This window comes from Onychomys torridus, chromosome 1 (assembly GCF_903995425.1).
Source record: "Onychomys torridus chromosome 1, mOncTor1.1, whole genome shotgun sequence".
NCBI classification, from domain to species: domain Eukaryota; kingdom Metazoa; phylum Chordata; class Mammalia; order Rodentia; family Cricetidae; genus Onychomys; species Onychomys torridus.
Window position 1 is genome coordinate 121848179 of NC_050443.1, and position 23797 is coordinate 121871975.

General features: G+C 51.2%; 1 protein-coding gene across 3 annotated transcripts in view; it reads left to right on the forward strand.

The window, feature by feature from the left end:
* Window positions 1–23797, forward strand: part of Shank2 (SH3 and multiple ankyrin repeat domains 2) — a 300678-nt gene that overhangs the window by 27549 nt on the left and 249332 nt on the right. For 2 of the 3 annotated variants that reach the window (XM_036200104.1, XM_036200106.1), the window contains exons 1-2: window positions 13040–13522; window positions 17403–17721. In XM_036200104.1, coding sequence (XP_036055997.1) covers window positions 13486–13522; window positions 17403–17721 — 356 coding nt within the window. In that variant the 5' untranslated portion in view covers window positions 13040–13485. Of the gene's footprint in view, window positions 1–13039; window positions 13523–17402; window positions 17722–23797 lie in introns of those variants that run through there. The other variant, XM_036200105.1, reaches the window with a different exon arrangement.

The following is a 23797-nucleotide window of genomic DNA, read 5'->3' on the forward strand; positions in this document are numbered from 1 at the left end:
CCTGGGCTGTTGGAAAAAGTATTTGCCTGGGGGCTTCAACTGTGCATGACCATCATCCTTTATCCCAGAAGCTGGAAGTCTAAGATTGAGGCTTGGGGACTGATTCCCCCTGAAGCCTTTCTCTTTGGCTCATAGTGTTTTCTCCCCATGTCCTCATGTAGCTGTCCTCTGTATGACCCTGTCCTGGCCTTCATAGAAGGACCCTGATCATATGTGACAAGGACTCAGGCTAGTGACCCAGTCTAACCCAATCACACCTGTAAAGGGTCTTGTTCCAAATGTACAAGTCAGAGATTAAAAAATATTAATTTTTTGGGGGGTTGTTCACAATTCTGTGTATAACATCACCCCCATTTAAACAGTCTTCCTAGGCCTCAAAAAAGCTTGTTCAGTTTTCTCGTGGGCCTCTCCAGCACCCATGAAATATTACCTTCAATGCTAACTGTGAATCACCACTGGAATGTCCCAAGGCTCTGGCCCCTGAGTATAGACCTGTAATCTACAACTTGTTAGACCTCTTCCTCTATGTCCAACACCTGCTGGGGCAGGCTGAGGCCCATGGAATGGACACCTCATCAGGATTCAAAAATGTTATCAGGAAAAGTGGCAGAGGCTACCCTAGCCCCATTCTAAAACCCCTCCGTGCAGGGTGAAATGCAGCCATAGAGATGGAAAGTCTCCTCTGCCTGCCCACAGCTTCAACTGCTGTCAGGGGGACAAGATGACACAGACTCTGCCTCTGTCATTTTCCATGCCAGGGTATTCTTCCCACTTCATCCTATCCCTATGCAAGTGAGCAGGGCCCCATGCCAGGGCCATCCCCTCAGACCCCATGAGCGTGACCTGGCTCAGACCCAGTACCAATGTACCAGTGAGTCCAAGACAACCTCTGAAGATGTCCCTCCTAATGTGTGTTTTTAGAGTATCCCTGGGTAGCATGCATCCTCGTTGTAACAATTGCCTATGAGATGCTTCTGTTTGGCTACACCCTTTCCTCCTAGACTCTCCTTGGAGGGCTGGTAGGGAGTGTGCGCCTAAAGGGAGAACCTCCGGTAGCATCACATGCAGGACACCCCTCACCTGACTGTTGGGTCTTGCTGGGTGCCTCTCTTCCAAGCTGCCTCCCAGCAGTGTTTCTTTCAGCTTTAGGGATGTCTTGGCTTCTTCTCCTAGCAGCATGGAGGAGTCAGTGTTTATAAAACTCAAGTTATGTGCTCTTCAACCCTAGGGTTCCATTTGCTGGGTGGGGGATGGACTACCATGAGTGTACACAAGCTCCTGGCACAGTTCTGCAAACCTACCAATGTGCCCAGTTCTCCGTAGCTCCTAAAGCCAGAAGGGACTTTACACCACATGCCACTTAAGTCTCACTTACCCAGGAAGATAAAGAGGTCTAGAGGGAATAAGGACCTTGGTTCAAGGACACAACTAATCCTTGTCACAAGCAAACCTGGATAGGTGCCCTGCAAGACCTCCCACAGCCACTGCCTTGGCCTTGAGCCTCCAGACCATCGCTAGGGCCCTTCTAGAGAGTATTTCAGCCCCTGCTTGAAGTAGGACTCCCACACAGCCGTGGATGTATCAGGAGCACACATAGGTGTCTGTCAACTTGTCTGGCTTCCTACTGTGTAGTATGTGTAGGCTTCCGGGTGAGCCATAATGAGTCTACCTAATAGCTTCTCTGTGCAGTGGTTCCTTAGCGTAACATTCTATGATGGTGGAAGGGAGTCTAGTTCTGCTATGGGAAGCCACTGCAGGAAGCCTGGAGCCAGAGTTTCAGTATTGAAGTCCATCCCACAGCACCACCTAGGATGGGTCTATAACCATGTGGGCATGTGCTCTCCTGCCTTCGTTTCCTGACTGTACAAGGTGCTGCTCAATCCTCCCAGTATCCCCAGTTCCTCCCTGGGCTTCAGGGCTTTCCTGAGGCCAGTAGTATCTAATATTATCCAGGCCATAAGTACAATCCTGGAATGGATTCACTTCGAGGTTAAATCAGTCATGGTGCCTCTTTAGTTTCCAAAATACACCCAGGCATTTGGATCCAGTAAGGAGAAGTTGATTTGAGTCCCAGAACTAGTTCCCCAAAACTTCAAGAGCATTTCGTGCTCTGGGTGTCTCTGTACCTCAGTCTCGTTTAGCCCAGACTAGCCCTAAATTCTCTGTATAGCTGGTTATGACCTTGAACTCCTGGTCTTTCTGCCTCCACCTCCCAAGTGCTATAATTACAGGCATGTACTACCTTTGGTTTTTACTGGGCATGGAACCCAAGGCTTTGAGCATGCTGGACAAGCACTTCACCAACTGAGCGGCAGTCCCTGCCCCACCTTAAAGGCTTTGATTGACAGACACAGTGATCTGAACAACAAGATCTCCTTTCCACTAATCCCCACCTCTGGTCTCCCAAGGCCTCTGGTCTCCCAAGGCCTCTTGTCTCCCAGGAAGTAGTTAGATTAGTTTGTTGCAGGAAAATGGCCGTGCTCTTTCCTGGTGGTATAGAAAACCTCATGGCAGGACCAGAGGCCCTGGGAAGGCCATTTCCTTTCCTGCCTCTGTGGTTGGAGGCTGTCGCTCATATCAGATGACCTTTTCACTAGGAACAGTGACGGGTGTGCATCCATGTTGCTTACTACTCCTGAGTAGCCCAAAGCAGATAGAAATAGAGGTACTGGGCTCCCAAGGGAAGCCCTCAGGAGAAAGCCTGATGGATAGTGGAGTCTCACTGGCTTGAGGATTCAGAGTTTGGACATTGGGGTCAGAGTTGTCTAGGTGGCTAGAAGTAGAAGGGGGAAGTTCCTAGAAAGAGGAACACCCCAAAAATCTGCACCCAGCTTCCCTCCAATCTCTGACAGGCCTCTGAGCCACTGTATGTGTGCAGGGTAAGAACGAAGGGTCCAGTGGAAAATAGCAACTTAAACTTGAAGAGTCCAGGGAGATGTCAGGGGTCTCCACTGCAGAGGCAACAATGGAGAGGTGAGACCTGCTTTGAGCTATCTACAGGAACCCTGGAAGGGAGATCAGGGTCAGAACTCCTTCCAAGACCAAAGTAGTAGAGACTCCTCCAGAAGAATCCTGCAACAGCCTTCATGGGACAGGACATTATACCAGTGATTTTATTTACTGCTAGAAAAACTCATCACTCTTCAGAAGAAGGTAACAGAACCCAGTTTGTGCAGCATCTGATACAGTGTTCAATATGGAATTGGAAATCAGCAGATACACAAAGAAAGAGACCATTTGCCATGTGTGAGCATTAATCTTGATTACCAGTGTGTATCTGGGAGACTTTTTTCAGAGAGGTTTAACTGAGAAGGAAAACCCACCCTAGATGTGGCTGGGGCCCAGGACTGAATAAAAAGGAGAAATCGAGCTGAGCACCAGCCTTCATTTCTCTCAGCTTCCTGATTGTGGACGGCATGCGAGCACTGCCTCACACTCTGGCTGACGTGCCATCCCCACCATGATGGACTGTACCCCAAACCAATGAGGCCGGATAAGCCTTTCCTCCCTCACACTGCTTCTGTCAGACATCTACATCTGTTGTCTAGCTCCAGCCGTGCCAGGCAGTGGGCTCACCCAGAACAAGGATGACCTCCTCCACCCCACACCTTCCAGAAGGCTCCAAGTGCAGGAATAATTCTAGAAACAGTTAGCTTACATAAGGAAGGACTCAGTTACTCGTAAAGCCCAGAGTGAGGTGGGAAAGCCTTCATTTTATCCACTTGTTCATTGGTTGAGCACTTAAAGGCATCTTTGAAGGGAGCTGGGCTCAGTACAATGGTGAATAAGACAGACCCTTTGCTGAGGAAGAAAGGTGGTATGAATTCTTAAATAATATGACTTCCATTTCTGATACATGCAATGAAAAGAAAATAACAAATGGCCAGAACGGAATGTAAGACGGTTTCTGTAGTAGCTTGTCTGTGTTACTAACAAGATGCCAGAGGCAAGTTAACTTTATAAAGAAAAAAATGAGGGTTATTCAGTTGACGGTTCAAGAGGCTGGGAAACCACATGGCACAAAAAAAGTGGAGGGAGAAAGATCCTCTCTGGGGTGTCATCTTAGAAGACCATGAATCACGAGCCCCCTCCTTTGTAGGCTCATCCAACCTTAACCTTCTCCAACATCCCTATCTACAGTACCAGCACACAAAGCTTCAGGGCTTCAGCACACGAACTGGGGGATGTCAACTGTCAGTATGGAGGCCAGGTTGCCCTTGCTACACTTGATGGTCTCAGCTGCTGGTGGGGGAGGGGCTGGTGCTTGGTGTCATGCAGCCACAGTGATCCCTCAGCGTGACCCTGGCTCCTACAGTCCAGCTTTATTCTCTAGGATGTGGTGTAGAGCCATGAGGAGGAAACCGGCTGTGTAGGCCAGCTCTACAGGCAAAGTCCTCCCTAGAGGCCCCCGAGAGTCCAGCTGGAACAATGGTGGCCAGGAAGCCTCCATTCTGCTTAGTAGCCAAGAGCTGTGTCATATGTGTGTCCCATATGAAGAAGCAGGCAAGCCATGCAGGGGTCAGCTCTCTACCATGCAGCCCTGGGCAAGTTGCAGGTACCTGATTATATGTTGGACATGCAGAGGAATACCTGCCTGAGTCTCTGGAGTCCCTGGGTTAAACCCTCGTAAGGATCCTGCCAAGGAGGCTGGTGGCAGGCAGCCCATACCACATGCTTGTGTCGGGAAGATGCTGAGCTACATAGTTTGGGTGGGCTCAATGCCTGCTCCCCATCTCCAGAAAGGCTGAGGGTAAGTCCAGTCTCTCTGGGTCTTAAAGCCCTTCCCAGGCGTTCTGTCCCACAGGATACCCAGGGACCTTAGGAGGCAAGGCTGGGGGCGGGGGCGCTCCCTTCTCTTCAGATGAGGAAACTGTACCTTGGCATCCCACTTTGGGCCACACATTGACCCAGGATGCCTGTCTGCTAGTCCCAGGCTCAAATGTTATGAACTGGACAGAAGGACCCATCAGGGCTGGAGGCTGGAGAAGGAGGGCGGCTGCATGGACTTGGCTCCCAGGCTGAGGACTGTACTCTGCTAATCAGCGCTGCTGGTAATTGGTTTACTCCCTGCAGACAGCTATCTTTGTCTTCCTGAAGTCTACAGGGGACCTTCGGGCGTCCTTTCAGCTTGGGGGAGGGGTTCCTACAGAAAGACAGGACTCTGGGGCTCTCCTGGGTGGGGGGAGCCACACAGGTGGGATCTTCTGCTCCAGGTAGAAGCCAGAAACCTGACCCATGTTCTCTGTCCACCAGAAGCTTCCAGGGCTCAGAGACAGGCCTATATGGGAGAAGACTGGGCCTGATAAAAAAAAAAGGTGCTGGCTGGGTCGGGGGGGGGGGGGGGGGGGGGTGGTGGTAGTGGTGGAGGTGATGTTTGAATCCAGAATGGGGTTGGGAAGTGAGTTTTACCAGCCTTAGGGGCCAAGTGCAGAGCTCCTGAGTAGGCAGGGGCAAGGCAGACCTGGCTAGTAGGGCGCCATTTGACAGCTAGGATCCTCCCAGAATGTATCCCAATCTCTCTTACCTCTCTCTGGTCAGCCCACCTCAGGCCCAGAGCCCCTGCACTAGCTGTGGTCCTGGACACACAGCCCAAGGCAGTGCCAGGTTACATGCAGGAGGCTCTTCCCCAGTTCCCACTCGGCCCCTCAGCACCCGTCCAACCCAGCCAGGCCCAGGCTCGTTCTGAAGTCTGCTCCTTGGTAGCAACTAGTCACCCCAGCTGCCATGCATCTTCCAAAAGTTGAGCCCCTCAGTGGCTCCTGCCAGGAATGGTGCAGACGCCGCAGACACCCACATCTTTGTGCAAAGCTAACCCCACGTTACTGCTGAGACGCCTTTTAATATCTGGCCTTATTTATGTGGGTATGACTCATTCACCAATCACCATGAGATGGAGATACTTTGCCTACTAATATTTAAATTACAGTTATCTGAAGCTACGAAGAAAGGATGCGAGGTCTGCTGACTTTAGTTTGATGGAGATGGGCTAGAAGATTAGAGCTCTGGCCCCTACATGCCCAATTGCATCTGCCTCTGCCTCCCTGCTCCAGTCAGACCCTGCTAGCCAAGAGTCCTCCACCTTATACATTTCCTTTCTGACATTTGGTGGAGTTGGGGTCTGGTGGGTCCCTGAGACCCCCTGGAGCTTCTCCTAGTCCTCTTAGCTCTCTGTGGGTCTCTGTCAGACCAGGGAACAGAGCAGCCCCTATGCCAACGTTGAAAACAGCTCGGGTACTCCCCTGCCTCTGTAGCCCTGTCTCCTCCTACCTTGCCCTCCTCCCTTGGAATAAGGACCAGTGGAGCAGAACCTCGGGAGGCTTAGATGGGAGAATAAAGATCACCTCAGAGCTTCAGGGTGTGCTGTGCCACAGAGACTGAGAAGTCTGACTAGCTGTATTTTCTTCATGTGGGGTGGGGGAGGCCTTGCGCCTTGAGGTCTCTGGCCTGTGTTGGAGGGAAGCATGGAGCCTCATGCACATACCCAGCATGCCTCAATACCCACCTCAGTGCATCCTCAGAACATAGCCTTGTGCGGCTGAGGCAGGTCTCTCTAGAAGAGGCTCCTGGGGTGTCTGATGTGAACGTACACACGTACAGTGTCTGAAGGAGCACTATCCTGTCCTTGGTGAGTGCCTAGTTAAACTGCCCCCTGTCATTTACATATGCGGCCACTCAGCTTTCTAGGGAGACCTAGAGGCCTTCAAACCTACCCTGAGCACACCCTGAGGCCTGTCCCCAGCTCATCTTCACAGTAACCTCGGTGATGAACAGCCATGTCCAGCTTTACCTGTGATCATGTGACAGCTTCTGTGGACAATGTGGGAGCCCTGTGCTCAGCAGATAACCCACCTCTTCATAGTCCCCAAAAGCACGTTTGCTGGTGCAGAGTTCTGGGACTCAAAGACTTTTCCACGGCTAATGGAGTTCTCTGGGTAAAACTTGAACCCAGGAAGTCGTGTTCCAGATGTAAGAGATGTACTCATGGTCCCTGGACCAGTTTTCCCTCTAGCTGTCAGGGACCTTGAGGATAGTCTGGACTTGGATCCAAACTCCTCGGCTTCTTCAACCAGAGCCTTGGTTGTCAATAAGAGGGCACTGTAGCCAAGGAGGAGGGGGTGCTGGAAAGGATATGATGGTTAGCTGGGGGACAGACCCAGGACCCTGCTGCCAGCTTGGGGTCCAGCCACCTGTGAACTGCTTGGCAGAACATCTATCCTGCAGTCTGCAGATATGGCAGAAGCAGTGGCACCAAGTAGACTCCATGTGGAACCTGGTTCTGCTTCTGCATACTGCGAATCAGATGGGTGAGTCCAGCTGGCATTAGAAACCAAGGACAGGCCCTGGCTCTCTCGCAGCAAGCAATATAAGGCCTCAGGGAGCTCTGTAGACACTGTGAGGACTCTGGTAACTGAGTTCTGGTGCTTCTGTTCAAGTGACAAAGACAGGGACATCCTCAGAGCCCTCTTGTGCAGGCCTTCCCAGGTCCCCAAGCAGCTGCTTGGTGTGGCAGTGTAGCATACCTCAGCTCAAGCCCTGGGTGGGGGTGGGGCACAGCAATGGGCTGGCTGTTATTCTGGTCTGTTGGGAACCCCCAGCTCCCAGTTTGCAGAGGAAGAGGAAACACTGGCATCTCCTAGCACCTCAAAAAGCCCAGAGAGCTGGCTGCTGCACTGAGAATCCTGAAGGACAGGTCTCCAATGGCAGGGTCGGCCAGGGAGGTATCTTGGTGGGGGTAACACTCTGAATGATAACGGAGGCATTTGGACATGCTAAGGAGGGTGTATGTCTTTCAGTGTGGAGGAGCTTTCTACCTGCTGACTTGTAGTTTGGTTTGGTTGGGATCTTATTGCAGTTGTTTTGAAGCAGGATGTCATGTAGCCCTGTCCAGACTCAAACTTGCTGTGTAGTTAAGGATAACTTTGGAATCCTGATCCACCCGCCTTCATCTCCTGAGTACTGGGATTGCAGGTGTAAATGATATCAACCATGCCTGGTTTGTGCTGTGCTAGGGATTGAACCCAGGGCTTTGTGCATCCTAAGCAAACACTATATCAAGTGAGTCATGTCCTCGGGTTCCATTACACATGTTCTAATGACCCACATTACTCAGCCATTGCTGACAGTACTGTTGCAAATAGAAGTACACTTGAACCCTTGCCACCTTTCATGAGGCAGCTCTGGGAACATCTTTTTATATAGAAACAGAAGTACAAAGAGGGGGTTGGCTTTTCTGGAGTCAGAGCCTCACTGAAGAAGAAGCAGAACCACTGGGTGGCTGTATGCGGTGACATTTTGCTTTGCCCTGCAAACATGGACTCAGGTAACCCCACAGCCAAGTACTTGGGAACTGCCAAGTTACTCGAGTTCTGCTGGTGGGGAAATTGAGGGTTAAAGGAGTATCTGACCAGCCAGCCCATGGCTGCAGAGGACAATGCCCACACTGCCTGGCTCCCACACCCCCACTGAAGCCACAGAGAGGGGAGACACGCTTGTCCTCAGCAGTAAGCACTTCCGAGTCTCACCACGTGCTGGTAGCACCTGCCATATCCTCCCTGCCAGGACTTGAGAGCCTCAAAATGTTCTGATGCACGGAGAGCCTTTTTTGTACAAGAAGTAAAATTATTTTCAGCCTGTTGTCAGGCAGCTGTCAAAAGACATGGAAATGAAGGGCTTAGTGAGTCTCTGAGAGGAAGTCCCATGGCCAGGGTGGGTGTAGGGATGCAGGCTGTTGGCCATGCAGGCTGTGGAGTGGAGAGATATTGGTGGTTTGGGGCTCATTCAGGGGACACTCTCCTCCTGAAAACTGATTCCAGGGGCACAAGCTGATATTTTTTTCAAGTGTGCATGGACATTGAGTGATCCCAGACACTGATGATACTTGCCTCCCTACAAGACTGGAGTTCAGGTAGACAGTTCCATGGCTGTGTTTCTAGGCTCCTGCTCTTTGCCATTGGTACATCATGTACTGCCCCTGTTACGTCATCCAGAATAAACTCAGATTGGTGAAAGCTTATAGATGTGACGGATGCACACTCAAGAGGCTGAGGCAGGAGGATAGTGAGTTCCAGGCCAGGTTGAGCTATGTAGTGAGACCCTGTCACTAAAGGCAAAAGAGAAAAACAGGAGGAAGTGGGTGCTTGGTGTCCTTAGCTTTTGGGGTGTGGTATCTTCTTCACAGCTGCAGTGCGGAGGCAGGCACACTTCCAGGACCCAGGTACCTTGCACAACCTCTGCAAATCTCTAGAGAGTTCTGTGGCTGCTCTCAGAAACTCCAGCATGGGGATGCTTCCAGAACATTCCAGAAATCTCAGACCCCACCATGAGAAAACTTACTGTGAGCAAAGAGTCTCTAGCAATCTTGAAGAGAAACAGCTTTTGGATTTCATGTCTCCCTTAATTTTAATTTTTTAATTCCTGCTCTGTAGTTTCTGCTTCCTTAAAGACGGTACCAGTGGTTCCCAGAGGTCTGCAGGCTTGCTACCACCCCTGGGCAATACCACCCCAACTTTCCAGAGAAGCCTGGGTCAGCACTGGAGACCTGAGTCCTCCTAGTCAGGAGGGTTAAAGACCCCAGGAGTGGGCAGGTCTGTGCTAGGAGAAGAGGGGCTGGGCTCACAGTCTGTTGACAAACTTGTAAGCACAGGGCAGTGTAAGCCATACCAGGGCTGCTTACCATGGGCCTTTTGTTCACACTGTTCTTTACGGCTGATGTCCTGCCAGCCAGGCATGCTGGGAGGCCACAAGCTGCAGTAGCATCATAAGATGAGGATAAAATAAATACCCTGTGTTTGTTTGTTGTCTGAAGCCAAGAGGAGAGATTCATGGTGGAGGTGGGGTACAGAGCTAATATCTCCTTAGGGTAGGAGTGCCATGACCTTCCTCTGACAGCATGAATCACCCGATACAGGTAGAGACCCCTTTGTTGCTGGGGTTATTCAAGGACAGCACAATAGGAGGGCTATATCAGAAGTGGCCCACTCCCCGAGCAGGAATTCTCAGGGTGTACTATGAGACACCCCCAGCTCCCACAGCAGAGCTTGTCCCAGGCTGAGTACACAGGAGTCTGTCTGTCCAGGTCACACAGGTGCTCACAGTCCCACTTGCCACAGCCACAACACAGCTCTACCCGGGGTGCCCTCAGCCATGTCCAAGAAGTTTCTTGTAGCAGTGGATGGTGGTAAATGCAAAGTCATAACCGGTCAGTGCTGAGAATTGAAAACTCAACCCTACATGGGACCTCTGTTACAACCCCTTTGCACCCACCACCACCACCACCACCACCACCACCACCACCACCAAGGCTCAGGGAACGTCATGGAAGGAAGAGTGGAAAGAATGTATAACTGGAGGATGGATGGAGTCTTGAGAAATGCTGTCTTTTAGACATGGCACAGCTGTTGCTCCGTGAACTCACAACAGCTGTGGGTGCCTGTGTAAGACCCGCACAGGGCCAAGCTAGCCAAAATGCCAGTGTGGATGGGAAGGAGCTCATGAGCCCCTCCCAGCTGAAGGGCTATTAGCAGTGGATGGCTGCTGGGTGAGGGAGAACCATTTTTCTCAGGATGCAGCCACTAATAGGTAGCCCACACTCCAGTGGGTAGTCTCATATCCCTACATGCACAAGCAACACTACTAATTGGACATGGTAAATTTTAACGAGGAAAAGAAGGACCTGAAGTTGTATGTCCAATAGAAGGTAGAGAGGTCACTGGGCTTAATATGAACAAAATGCATTGTAAAGAAAAGAAACTGTCTAAAGGTGTCTGAAGAGAGCATCCTTTGGTGTGTGTGGGGGGGCAGTTACAGCATAGGTCCTTTGTCACATCACCCTTTAGCCATAGCCTAGCTATCTCCCCTACCTGCATGTGCCATCTGTGTCCTGCACCTGTTGCTCTCCTCACTGGCACTGCTCACTCTCCACAGCCTGATGGGACACTGAATTCAGGGTTGGGGCTGGTTGGCACCAAGGGAGCTGGATAGAAACACGGTTCTGCTTGGGAAAATTCGCAGCTCTTCTCCTTGGACAGCTCAGGCCCCTGCACATTTCCACAGCAGTTTCTACTTGTGAGCAAATGCACCCAAAGGAGCAGCTACCTCCTATATGCCTGGTGGTGATGGGAGCTGGGGACTGAATCTGGGCCATGTGACACTCCTGCCTTACTGGAGTTTGGGGTTCTGCTAGGGAAGATAGAACAGGGACCTGCTTGTCCATCAGTCCTTTGACATATCTGAGGCCAGAGACCCAGTGTGGAAAAAAAAAGTTCTGTCATCTCCATTCAGAAAAGGTATAGGGTGTCACATAACCTTCCTGGGAAGAAGCCTTCTGCTATGACCTCCACCGAAGGTCAATGTCAGATGTAGGATCTTCAGGGGTGGGGGGCAGGGGTGTGACTGGCACAAAGCCTGGCCTCTAGCTGCACAATACAGTTGTGGGCACACACTCTCTGCACCACACAGTGGCCAAGGAGTTGCCAGAGCAGTGGGTGGCAGGGAACTTGGCTTGGGCGCAGCTTTGTGCTTTCTGGAAGATATCGATCCCCAACAGATGGAGCAAAGCACTGAGCGTCGCTGGTGTCCCAGAGAGTTCCCAGAACTCTGCGAGTCCCCTGAGCCCATGTGCTTGGGAGGCATGACTGGCAGGGTCCCCAGCCTCTGGAGTGGGGCTCCCTGTATTTGTAGATACTGCTGTCACCACCCCAGTCTGGACACCAGCTGGTATTCCATGATGATCTAGAAACCTCCATGTTGAAGCCTTCCTACCCTATCTTTAGTTCATTCTTCAAAGTTGCATCCTCAAGGGTGATACTATGGGCAGAGGTCCTCCTGGAAGCTGTTCAACCTTGCCCAGAAGGTCCAAGTGGCCACGGAGGCCACACGCACGATGTGGTGGGGAGCATTAGACAGTGTCTCCATCTCTAAGCCAGCACAAGTCTCAGGAGCCGTTTTGATGGCACCGTCTGTGATACTACAGGGGAGGATGTCACCCGGGCGGTTTTGACATGGCTGACGAACCGTGTGGGCCCAATGGAGATGATGTTTAAATGCTCAGCTGACACAAAACTCACACAGACACACATAGTGAATCAGGCGCAGTCTCTTCCTTCCCAGAACCCAGACAACGCCTGGCACAGCATCGGCCATCCTAAGCATGCTTACGAAGGAAGGTGCCACTGCCTAGGCATGCCAGCCTCCTCTTCCTTACACCGCCATTTTTGTTGATGTAAACTGTGTCAGCCATATGGAATTAAATTCAGGATTCCAGTTGCTTTTCCTGTCTCTTCCTTTTCCTTCTCCACCCCACTCCCCAGCCCCCAGGTTTGGGAAGCTGTTCTCTTAGCAACCGCAGAAGCTCACACTTAATTAGTGCCCCAGTGGCAGATGCACCCTGTGCAGTGGCTGACCCTCATAGTCCCTCCTGCTTTGGAAGCACCTTTACCCTGGTATGGACATCATTCCCCATCCCACCCACTGCTGGGAACACTATCCCCCCCACACACACCTTGTTTGCTATACAGATTAGAACTTTCTCAAGGCAGCAGTTGGGGAGATCTTCCCTTGCTTCTCCTAGACTTCTGTTGGGGTGTGAATGCCAGAGACATGTGGGGAAACAGCTCTGAAGGGCCCACTTCTGCCAACTGCCCCCAAATCGGGCTACTTTACCTCTGACTACCTTGCCAGTTATTATTTCCTATCCCCTCCCCCCAAAAAAGCAAATGTAAGCGGCAGGAGGCGGAGCCCTGCTTTCCCAGGGTCATTATCAGAATGGGGAGGGCCAGAGAAGTAATGCTACTTGTGTCTGATTCTTTCAAAGGGAAATAGGTCACTGTCAGGATTCCTGAATCCTGGCATGCCTACCCGGGTGTCAGGGATCTTTCGTTGGCTTGTCTGAAATGTGGATATTTCCCCCTTGACTTTCTTACCACATCTGCTAGCTGACAAATAGACTTGGCTTCTTCTTTAAAAATGTAAAAAGAAAAAAAAAAAAGAAAGAAAAAAAGAAAAAGCACAGTACTTTATATTTAGCCACAGGCGCACGGAGCGCCCGGCAGCAGCCGGGTTTCCTTGGATAACTGGGGCTCTGGCTCACAAATGCCTCCCGGTGTCTCCTGGCCGCCAGCTTGCGCGCAGTCGCCTGCTCCATGTTAACCCTGCGTGGTGCTGCTTCCCCGATGCCCTGCTTGCTCGCCCAGCAGAGTGGCATTGCTCACATGAGGATCACCGCCAGAGGTAGCCGACTCTGAGAGCAGCCTCAGTCTGCGCACAGTTGCTTCCCAGCTGACAGACAGAATATGGGGTGGGCTTTGTCACCAGCACGCTGGGTCTGGCATGCCCAGCGATGCTCGGGGCTGCAGAGTGCCCAGACGCCCGCCACTGCTCGCCGGGTCCCAGCCGCGCCAGCTCCGAGGGGCCGGGCTGCGCGCCTAGCCTTCCTGCCCGCCGAGAGGGTTATATAATGAGCGGACCGCTGCCAAAGTCACAGGGAAAATGAAGTCTTTGTTAAATGCCTTCACCAAGAAGGAAGGTAAGGAGAAAGCTGTAGGAAGCGTGGGGTGCCTAGGGAGCAGCTGTGGGCTGCTTCTGTGGGGAGAGGGGACTTGGGTGCCTCCCCAAATTGCTGGTTGAGATTCATCGCTCAAGGAATAATTGCCCCAGCTTTGTGATACGGTTTGGCTCTAGCCAGGTCTTGAAGATTAACACAGATGAAGGTGCCTTTGTATTTAAGTGTGTTCCTAAGCCACCATCCTCTGGTGGAACTGCATTCCAGAACATCTCATTCAGAGGGCACATTGGGAAACTAGGTCCTAGGGAAAATAAAAGAAGTTTTGGCTTTCATCCTCCAGTTACCTGGAGGCTGTGAGCACCTGCTAAGGAGGGTCAGGGCACATGGCTGGATAATCCCATGGCATCCTCTTCCAGTGCCAGTTGCCAGTGCTGCCTGGCTGTCCCTGGCTTGTGAAGCCATGGGGCGCACGAAGAATCCCTCTTTATTATACCTTGTATGAATTTTATTGTGGGAAAGAAAAAACTGTATAAATAAATGCATGTAAGACAGCTAAGAAAATATCCACCCACCTAAGAGCTTGCAGATTGCCTGAAAGAAGGAAACCGTTGGGTGGCATATTAATCATTTTCAGACAGGAAAGAAGCTATTTTTAACACTTTTATGAAAAAAAAAAAAAAAAAACATTCTTTGCGTGTATGGCCCCAGTCAGAGAGTTTTGTCAGACGGCAAGCCCTTTCTCTGATGAAACCAGGTTTCCAAAGAGGTGACTTTAAGAAAATTAGAAAGCTCACTTTCCACCTAAGCTCACTGTGAACTAAACACCAGAGATATTTCAGCAGCCTAGAAACTAATTTGATGTGTGGTTTGGTTATTAAGCAAAGCGATTTTCATTAAACCGTTCACCCTAATGTCACCTGTGTGGGTCCATTTGACTCACTTGTGTGGTCTTTGGGGTGAAATGTGTATAAATGTCCTGGCTGTTTTATTCTATGACCCTGCCTGCATAGCCTTGCCTGCATGAGGACATCCTGCCCCCTCCTTCCTTCAGAATGGATATAGAATAGACTAGATTCTTTTTTTCATAAGGCTTACCAAAATTCGCCATGTGGGACTTCGATTTTTATAACCTATGGATGGCATGAATCGCAGCCATGGGTTAGTGTGTTAACTAATGCTATCTCCATTCTATGTTTCTATGGACTTTTCTTTCCTACAGAGTATATCTTCTCAATGGGCAGGCCATTAGTCCCCTTGCCTCATATCTACTCACTTTGCCATTAAGGGTGTTAATTCCTTACTGGTCACACAGTCAGAGATGCAATCAACTGTACTCTTAAGGATGGGTGGCTCTACATATGCACAGTCGCAGGTTGCCAGCATGGCTGGGTCTTGGAGCTGTGTGGTACCCTCCATGTGCCTCGCCCAGGGGGTACTCCTGGAAGCCCCAAGGTACGGGGACCATTTTATCCTCTCTCTGTCTACCAGCCTTTTGGCTTTCACACCAGAGTCCACCAGCCCCCAATCTCAGTGAATGACAGATGAGGCCTGCTGAGATTGTGGGGTCACCTGTCCTTAAGGCCTTTTAAAGCCCCCACCTCTGTAAGTCCCAAGATCACCACAGGCTCCCTTGTTGGTTACAGTTATAGGCTCCATGTGAATACTCTGAGACTTTTCAAGGTCCTACTCGAGGAACGTCATCAGCCAGGTTTCCTTTGTGCCCAGCCGGTCACACTTGGTGGCCTGACCTAGCTATGATTCTTTTGGAGGTGGGCTGCTGGGGCCTAGGTCTTCAAAGGCACAGGTTCTTGGCTCCAAAGCAGACACTGTCAGCCTTTGGTACTGCTGGTCTGATCCTGGCCAGCCCCTGTGAGTCACATACTGGACAAACTGGGGGTGAGTTAGCATATAGCCAGGAGGCTTGGTTAGCATCTTCCCTCATCAAACGCTTGCAAAGAAAGCAGGGTACCTGAGACATGCCCCTGTCCCCTGGGAAAGATGAGGACTCCCTTTACATATCAAATGACCCTGAGCCCAACCACTTCTTCCCCTGCTGTGAGGCTTCCCGCTTGCCCTCACTCTGATTCCTAGAAAAGAGGAGTGTCCTGAGTCGCAGCTGACCTAAAAGAGTACTGTCAGAGCCACTTCTGTCCCCTTGAACTATGCAGGGGCTACCTCTGTCCTTAGAGGGCATGTCAAGGCCACTCAGTCCCCATGAGCAGTGCTGGTGCTAACTCGGTCCCTGGTGAGTTCCTCCAGAGCCACCTCTGTCCTTGTGAGTTTGCCAGGGCCACCTCTTGAGCTATACCTGGACCCTCTCTGTGCCGGTGAGTTCCTCCAGAGCCACCTCTATCACTGTCAGCTCTGCAGGGCCACCTCTGACCCCATAAGGTCTGCCAAAGTCATTCTATTCCCGCCAACTGTGCCCGAGCTACCTATTTCTAGTACCTCTTATGTCCTCATCCTTCTGCTGTCCAGATGAGTAGAAGGCTGTGGGCTCTGTGATGGAGCAGGCATCTTAGCTCTCTATGAGGTGCCCACCTCTAACTTCCAACCTTGTGCAGCTGGCAGCTGATGCCATAGGCTGTCCTAAACTGTGATGTTCTGCTTCTCCTTTGATGTCAGGGTCCTTACCCAGGTCAGTTCCCCTGGAAGCTCTAGTTCTCTTTGGCTTCACAGGGTCGTGTCTGCAGAATGGAGCCCTAGCCTTGGACAGTACAAGCTTTAAGGATCTAGGGGCAGAAATCCTATAGCAAAGCCTCCCTGGGCATCAAGAGGCTAGGATATACACAGTATCTCTGGCCATCAAAGTGAGGGCATCTACTGTCCCTGAAGCCTGGAGGGCTGGTCCTGAGAAGCTCTGTAATGTAAAGATTGATTTCTGTTGCTGGCCAAGCAGCTAAATGCTCAGGGTGACTGCAGTGTGAACACCATCCCTTGAGGTGCCTGTGTTTGCCTTATCTGAGTCCTGGGTTTATTGGGCTCAGGAGTATGAGGACCCAGCTCTGTCTAGACCTTTCTGTGAGACAGACACTCAGTGAAGTGGTGCCACATGATGCTAGGCCCCACTTGCTGGGAGGAGAAAGGGAAGATTCTGAGGTGTTGTGGGCTCCTCTACCCAAGAGATTGGACTACCTAAGAGATTGGAGGGGCAGGGGGTGTCAGAAGTGGCTGGCTTCCCTTGCTGGGAGAGCTGTGACCAAGGCTGTAGGCCTGAGTGGTTCATAAAGATGAAATATCCCTCATTCCCCATCCTGGATGCTGAATGCCCAAGTTTTAACACAGGGCTGCTTCCCTGAGGTCTGTCTGTGGCTTACAGGTGATGTCTTCTCTGTACCTCATGTCATCCTCTGTGTGTCTGGGTTCTGATCTCTGGATTCTGATTATTGCTGTCACATGAGGTCATCCTAGTGACCCATTTTAATGTAGTCACCCCTATAAAGGACCTCTTTCCATATGTGGCCACATCCTAAGGTCCTGGGTTATACCCTAGCATATGAACTTTGGGCACATAGGTCTGCCCATCACAGAGGTCAAGTTCGAGTTTTTAAGGGATGCTCTTGAGCCATGCAGTGTCACTAATGACACAGGGAAGCCTATCCTTACGTGTGTCATGGCTGTGTCTTCCTGCTGAAGGCATGGGCTAGCCCGATGGAAGGTGAGACCCTGGCTCCCTTCCATTGAGGTCCTGGCTTGAGCATCCATGTACCTCAGTGTTCCTCTGCATTCATGTCGGGGGTGAGTCAGGCCTTGGGGAGCCCAGCAACAGATATTGCATCAAGCCTTCAGGCCCATCACTGGCTTGCATGGGGGCTTGGATGCATGCAGACCTGGCTGGCCTCCCTGTGTCCCTGTTCCCTGGTATTACTTATCTGCCTCTCTCTTTCTCTCCCCAAACCAGTGCCCTTCCGAGAGGCCCCAGCTTATTCCAACCGCAGGCGGCGGCCCCCCAATACATTGGCTGCCCCCAGAGTTCTTCTGCGTTCCAATAGTGACAACAACCTCCATGCTGGTGCACCTGAATGGGCTGTCTGCTCTGCAGCCACCTCCCACCGAAGCCTCTCACCCCAGCTGCTGCAGCAGACACCCAACAAGCCTGATGGAGCCACGAAGAGCCTTGGAAGCTATGCCCCTGGGCCCCGCAGCCGCTCCCCCTCACTCAACAGGCTTGGTGGCACTGGCGAGGATGGCAAGAGGCCACAGCCACATTGGCATGTGGGGTAAGGAGAAGCTGGGTAGTGGGCGTGGGTTCCTGTGGGAGAAGGTTAGCCATATATGTTTCTCAACTCAGGTTGAATTCTGCCCTCTGAGGCTGGGGTCTCCCTGTTTAGCCTGGTACCCTTAGTGGCTACTTTTTCAGCATGGGTGAGGGAAGCTGAGCTTTGCAGAGGCCTTATATTTTTCCCAGTGCCTTGACTCCTTGGTTCTTGAAGTGAAATGGCCTTATTAGGGAGTCAGGGTGGAGAGTACAATCTGTGCTGTCATACAGCCTGTAGCACAGTCTCCTCCTGTCATGCGCACTGTGCCCACTCCAGGGACCACATGCTTACAGCCATGGGATGTCTCAGCCTGGAGGAAATAGCCGAGGCTCAAAGCCACGTTACAGCACAAGAGGCCAGCCATGTCCCCAGCAGCCTCAGCTTATGCCGCAAGTGGAAACTGTCTCTGCCCAGCACGGCAGGGCCTCAGAGCCCCTCCACCACCTCTGAAGCAGCCCAAGGAGCAGGCTAGAATTGGGCAGACTGGGGTAGCACTCAGGGTGTCACAGCCTAGACCTCTTCTAGAGAAGGGGCTTTCAAACTGCACAGGAGGGGACCTGCATCCCCATGTCAGCTCCCAAGCCCCCTCTGCCTTCCTGAGTTTCTTAGCCAAGAGAAGAGACTCTGGGGATCAGCTCATTATGGTGCCTTGAGGCCATGTTTGGTGGCCATCAGAGAGATTCAGGGCAGCAGGATGGGTCTTACTGGCTTCCTGTGATTGTTGTGGCAGGCAGTGGATAGCAGGATGCGGACAGGCACCTGCCATGGCCCTGTCTTCACTGGAGGAGTCCATCCTTCTTCTCTCATACCTTTTGTCTCCTTGGTCTCTTCTTTGATTTTCTCCTACCCTGTCCTAACTAACGCAGGCTGGCCCAGAAGGAGTGGGAAGCAGCGTGCTTGTCCACAGCTTCTGCCCTGGGCCTATATAGCACAGGTGAGTGTCTGTGCTCACCTCTCCAGAGATGGCGCCCTCTAGTGGCACCCAAGGGCACAGCTGAGTCACAATCCTGATACCTTTCCCTGGAGTCTTGCATTTATCCTGTGGGAACCCTGGGAGCTGGATAGGGCAGTCCAGTACTCCCAGGCCTTTCTCAGCTGCCCAGATGTGGAAGAGTGCTCAACATCACAGGCTGATCTGGCTGTACTCATCACAAGGACATTCCGCTACCATCTTATCTGTCCTGAGTGACTCTTGCTTTGGCAGGGAGAAAGACCTGGTGCTGTGAGATCACTGGGGAGCCAGTGGTGTCCTAGGCCCCTTGCCAGCTGTGTTCATCTGGGACATGCTGCCCTTCCCAAGCCCCATCCATCCCCAGGAGTTCATATCAGAAAAGGACACCCTCTTGAGACAAGGATCTCACATCACAAAGCAAGGTGCTCAGAGACCATAAAACTTTCTAGACGTGCCATGAACTTCAAAGCACACAGGACAGTCTAGTATTTTCCTATAAGCTCACTGAAGATTCTGGGGTAACCACTTTGCCTGTCCATCCCAACCTATCAGACATGGCTGTGAAGGTGACAGTCAGATTGCCCTATGGCTATGGCCTATTTCTACCAATATATATATTCTCCCTCTGGACCTATAGGAACATGGGGACCTGCACACTCAATCCTACCCTCAATGGAGCAGAGACATGGTTATCTCAGTGAAGAGGGAAAAGGGCTCCCTCCTCTGGATTCCATCCTGATCCCTGGGCTGTGCTAACAGGAAGGGGAGGGGAGAGGGAGGGAGAAAAAGGGAAAGAGAGAGGGAGGATGGGGGAGGAAAAGGAGGGAGGGAGAGAGAGAGTGTGAGAGAGAGACAGAGAGAGTTAGTTAATTTTAATATGGAGTCTAGATCTCCCTGGCCACCTTCTTGGCACCCACACCTAATGTGTGGTAGATGTCACTCAGACACCATCAGTACAGTGTGGGTAAGACTACCAGGTTTAAGGTTGGAGCAGGTAGGGCCAAGTGAATGGTGCTCCTCATAGCAGCAGGTACATCTTGGCTGCTTGTGGAATCTGGGTTCAGACACCCCTTCTCCTTGTGTCTTCTGCAAAGTGCAGTAGTCTGTGGCCCCTCTGGCAGGCCACAACTGCCTGGGTGCAGGAGTTACAGCCCCTTGCACGGGGCACTCGCTGTGTGCAGGTGAATGTGTGTTCCCCCACCTTGCATGGGAGAGAGGCAGCTTGGTAACAGCACTGGCTTCACACAAGATGGGATTCAGACCTGGGGAGGGAAAAGGCTACTCTCTGGAGTAGAAAATGAGTGGGTGTCAGGAAGGGATGACCCCCCTAAGTTCAGCAGAGGATGGAAAACATGGGGAAGAAGCCATGATTAGAGCAGCCGTTATCACAGAGTGGAGGTCTCTGAGTTGAGGTGGACCTGGCCTTACATACAGGTAGAACCCTCTCACACCCAACTAGATCCATTAAGGGCTTGTTGGCCATTTGGACCAAGGAGGTACTCCTCCATGGTTAGCACAGTACTGGTACCCCACTTCCTACCTGTGAGTTGGGTAGGCCCCTCACTCTATTCACTCTCAAAGATCCGGTGGGTCTGCCCACTGAAGGCTGATTGTCCCACCTGTATCCTAGCCCCTCCTGAAGCGGCCTCTTTGGGCTAGTGTGATGGGCCTATTGAGTTATGGCAAGTCTTTGTCCCTGTAATAGCTCCTGGGGATGGGCAGCTGGGGGCAGGGTGAGCCGAGGTGTCTGAAATATGCCTCATGTCCTTGCTGGTTTGGTATGTTCCTTTCTCTAAGTCCTCAATGGCCAGAAAAGAGCAGGATGGCATGTATTGAGTCTGTAGGCATGGCAATGATGGGTAATGCAGCTGACCCACAGCCAGCACTCAAGCCCCTATGTGCTGGACATGCCATCTGCCATGCCCAACCCCCAGCTAGCAGCTCTCACAACTTCCATTATCCCAGCCCTCTCCCAGAGAGACAGTGATTTCAACAGGCCTCCGCCAGCTGACTCTTCCTGGCCACATCTGGAATTCTTTGACTCTGCACATCAGCCCTGTCCCCTGTCTGCCTAAGAGCAGCCACAATGCCTCCTTATAGAATGCCCACCTCCATCCTTGGACCACTCTGGTCCCATCCTATTGCCACAGCCGTGGTACCCTAGTCTCTGATTTGCCATGTGTCCCTTTGGACACTTTCTGTGGCCTCAGTTACACTGACTCTCACCCTAGCTTAGACAAGGTGTGTGCACCCAAACCTTGACTTCTGCCATCACCCTGGTCTTAGCAGAAACATACCTGGTTGGAGTACACTCTGGCTCACCCTGTGTGGCCTCTCTTGTCTTCCATGCTCAGATGTGTGTGCTGCCCTGTGCTGGACCACCTGGGAAGTTATAAATAGATGAGTGAGTAACTGATGGAGGAGTGAATGAATGGAGAGAGCTCAGTGTGTGGGTAGTTCCTGTTCACACAGGGTAGCTGGGAAATGGCCCAATTTACCCTTCCCAGTTACCCCCAGAACAGAACAGTAGCTTTCTGGTACTGAATCTCCAGCAGTCTAACCCTCAGACTAAAACAAGTTAGCTGGTACTCCATCTGGCTTCTCTTGGCCAGAACATGAAGGAAACAGATGCCAGGGCTGAGGACTGCTGAACCATTCACACTGTGTGTCCCAGCTTGGCTTCTCAGGCCTGCTCATCTGAGACTACCCCTTACTTACCTGGGGCTGTGAACGGCCATGGCTCTACTGTTGCTCAAGGCTGCCATAAGGAGAACATGGCCCCTGGGCAGGAGGGCACTGTTCATAAAACACCTCCCCTTGACATACAGTCTCCTGTCTTTTACTACACGGCAGCAGGATAGAGCATCAGGATGCGAGGGTCTCTCTGACTTCCATGTGAGGTTATTATTCATGGAATCTCTCTCCTATCTGGGAAATGGGGTCAATGCTTCTGAGGCTTCAAGAGATTCACTGACTTGTCCAGTATCTGATAATAAAGGGTCAGCTGGGCTTTGGTCAACGTTTCTTAAAAATTTGGGTGTGTGAGTGAAAAGATCATGTTGGGCTATGCAGTCAGGTAAGCAGATGAGTGGATGGACAGGTGGTTGACAGTGGCTAAGTAGATGGCTGGACAAATAGTGGATGGTGGATGAACATGTTGGTAAGTGATGGATGGAGGGATGGATGGATGGATGGATGGATGGATGGATGGATGGATGGATGGATCCATGAAGCACCAAGATGTGGCTGACAAGGCAAGGAGAGGTTATATAAGGTGGTGGTACTTAGGTCATGCCTTGTCCTCTATCTCTACCTAATACCTGGCATCCTTGTGGTCACATAGCCCACTCAGGCACCTGTGCCTCCAGAATTCTGTAATGATTGCATTCATGGTTATGATTTAGAAAACCCTTTGTGTGTGGGGGGGGTGCATTGCTAGGGAGAACCCCAGCTACATGCAGCCTTCTACCTCCCACAGTGTCCACAGATCCCAGGTATGTCCCCAGACCATACACCCATGCTATACAAAGTCAGAAGGCCTGGCCTTTTTTATCTTTGCTTTACATGGATGAAGGGCAGATCCAGGCTTTGGGGCAGGCAAGGCCTGTGCATTCAATCCCCATCCATCCTCACCAACATTGTAAATGAGGGCCTAAATTTAGCATACCACAGCCCCAATATCCTGTCTGTAGACCGGCCCCTCAAAGATCTCAACCAGGGTCCAGTGGCTGGATCCCATGATCATGCCAGTAGGAAAAAGTAAGAACCCATGGGCCAATGACATAATGGATAACACATCTCACTATTGATCAGAAGTAAATGTAACAGAGCACACTTTTGCAATTCTATAAGAGCACCAAAAACCACAGGACCTTTGTACACATGGGCAAACAGTATAAATGGCACCTGGGAAAGATCATCTCAATAAGGGATTGCCTAGGTCAGGCTAGATAGGTATGCCTGTGAGGAATATCTTCTAACTGCCTTAATTGATGTGGGCACATGGGTGGCACTATTCCCTAGGCTTGGAGTCCTGGGCTGAAGAAGAAAGGAGAAAGTTAGCTCTGTTCACTTCTCCAAGCCCTTGACTAGATGGGATGTGCTAACTGTTTGAAGTGCCTGTCTTTACTTCCCCACAGAAACAGACTAGGACCTAGAATTGTGAGCCAAATTAGCCCTTCTTCCCCCATATTGCTTTCTTGTCAGAGTGTTTTATCACAGCAACAGAAATGAAATGCAGACAGAAATTCACCTTGACTAATCAAAGAGCATCCCACCAGCTTCTAGAAATTCCCTGCAAGCCTCTTTTCCACTAGTCCTTGCATTAAGTGGCTCCTTCCTTCCCTTGCACAAAGCTCAAGGCTACAGCATCTGTAGGTCCAGAGACCAGAGCTGGGGGTTTGGGGTCCTATCTCAATTTGGAACCCCCTCCTATGCTTTAAATGCCCACTCTTTTCCTCTGGCCAGTACCCTCTGGGAAGGTCACAGCATTGGGAAGGTGCTGCCTTCCTGGCCAGAAAGCTTTGGGATGTTGTCCTGACATCCTGGCATGTTTCTTTATGTGGTCATGTTTGTGTCCAAAGCCTCCCATTCTGGAAAAAGAAGTGGCAGGAGGCCACCTTGAGGTTGTCCCTGCTTAGGACATGGGTGATCACTTGTCCCGAGCATGCGGCAGTCAGTCTGTCACCCATTGGACGCCCACTGTGCTCCATGGTGAGGACTCTACAGTTGCCCTGTGAGAGGACCGTCACTGTGTGTGTCCCAAATTGCTGTCTAGATTAAGGCTTCTTGCTGTTGGGGGAAACTGGACCTGGAACACTAATTCAGTATAAAACTAAAAGTCCTCTTGGGAATGGCCAGAAGGATGCCCATGGTCATAGCACTTTTGGTGGAGGATTCCGTGTGTGTCCTTACCAGGGTGACCAATGCTCACAGTGAATTGGAAAATAAATATATATATATATGGCAAGGGCTTCCCTGATGGTGGCACCTCAATTGTTTTCAGTATTATAGTAAGACACTCGTGAGATTTCCTATCTTCTCCATTGTCTGTGCCCAGCTCAGTGGTGTCCTGAAACTGTTGCA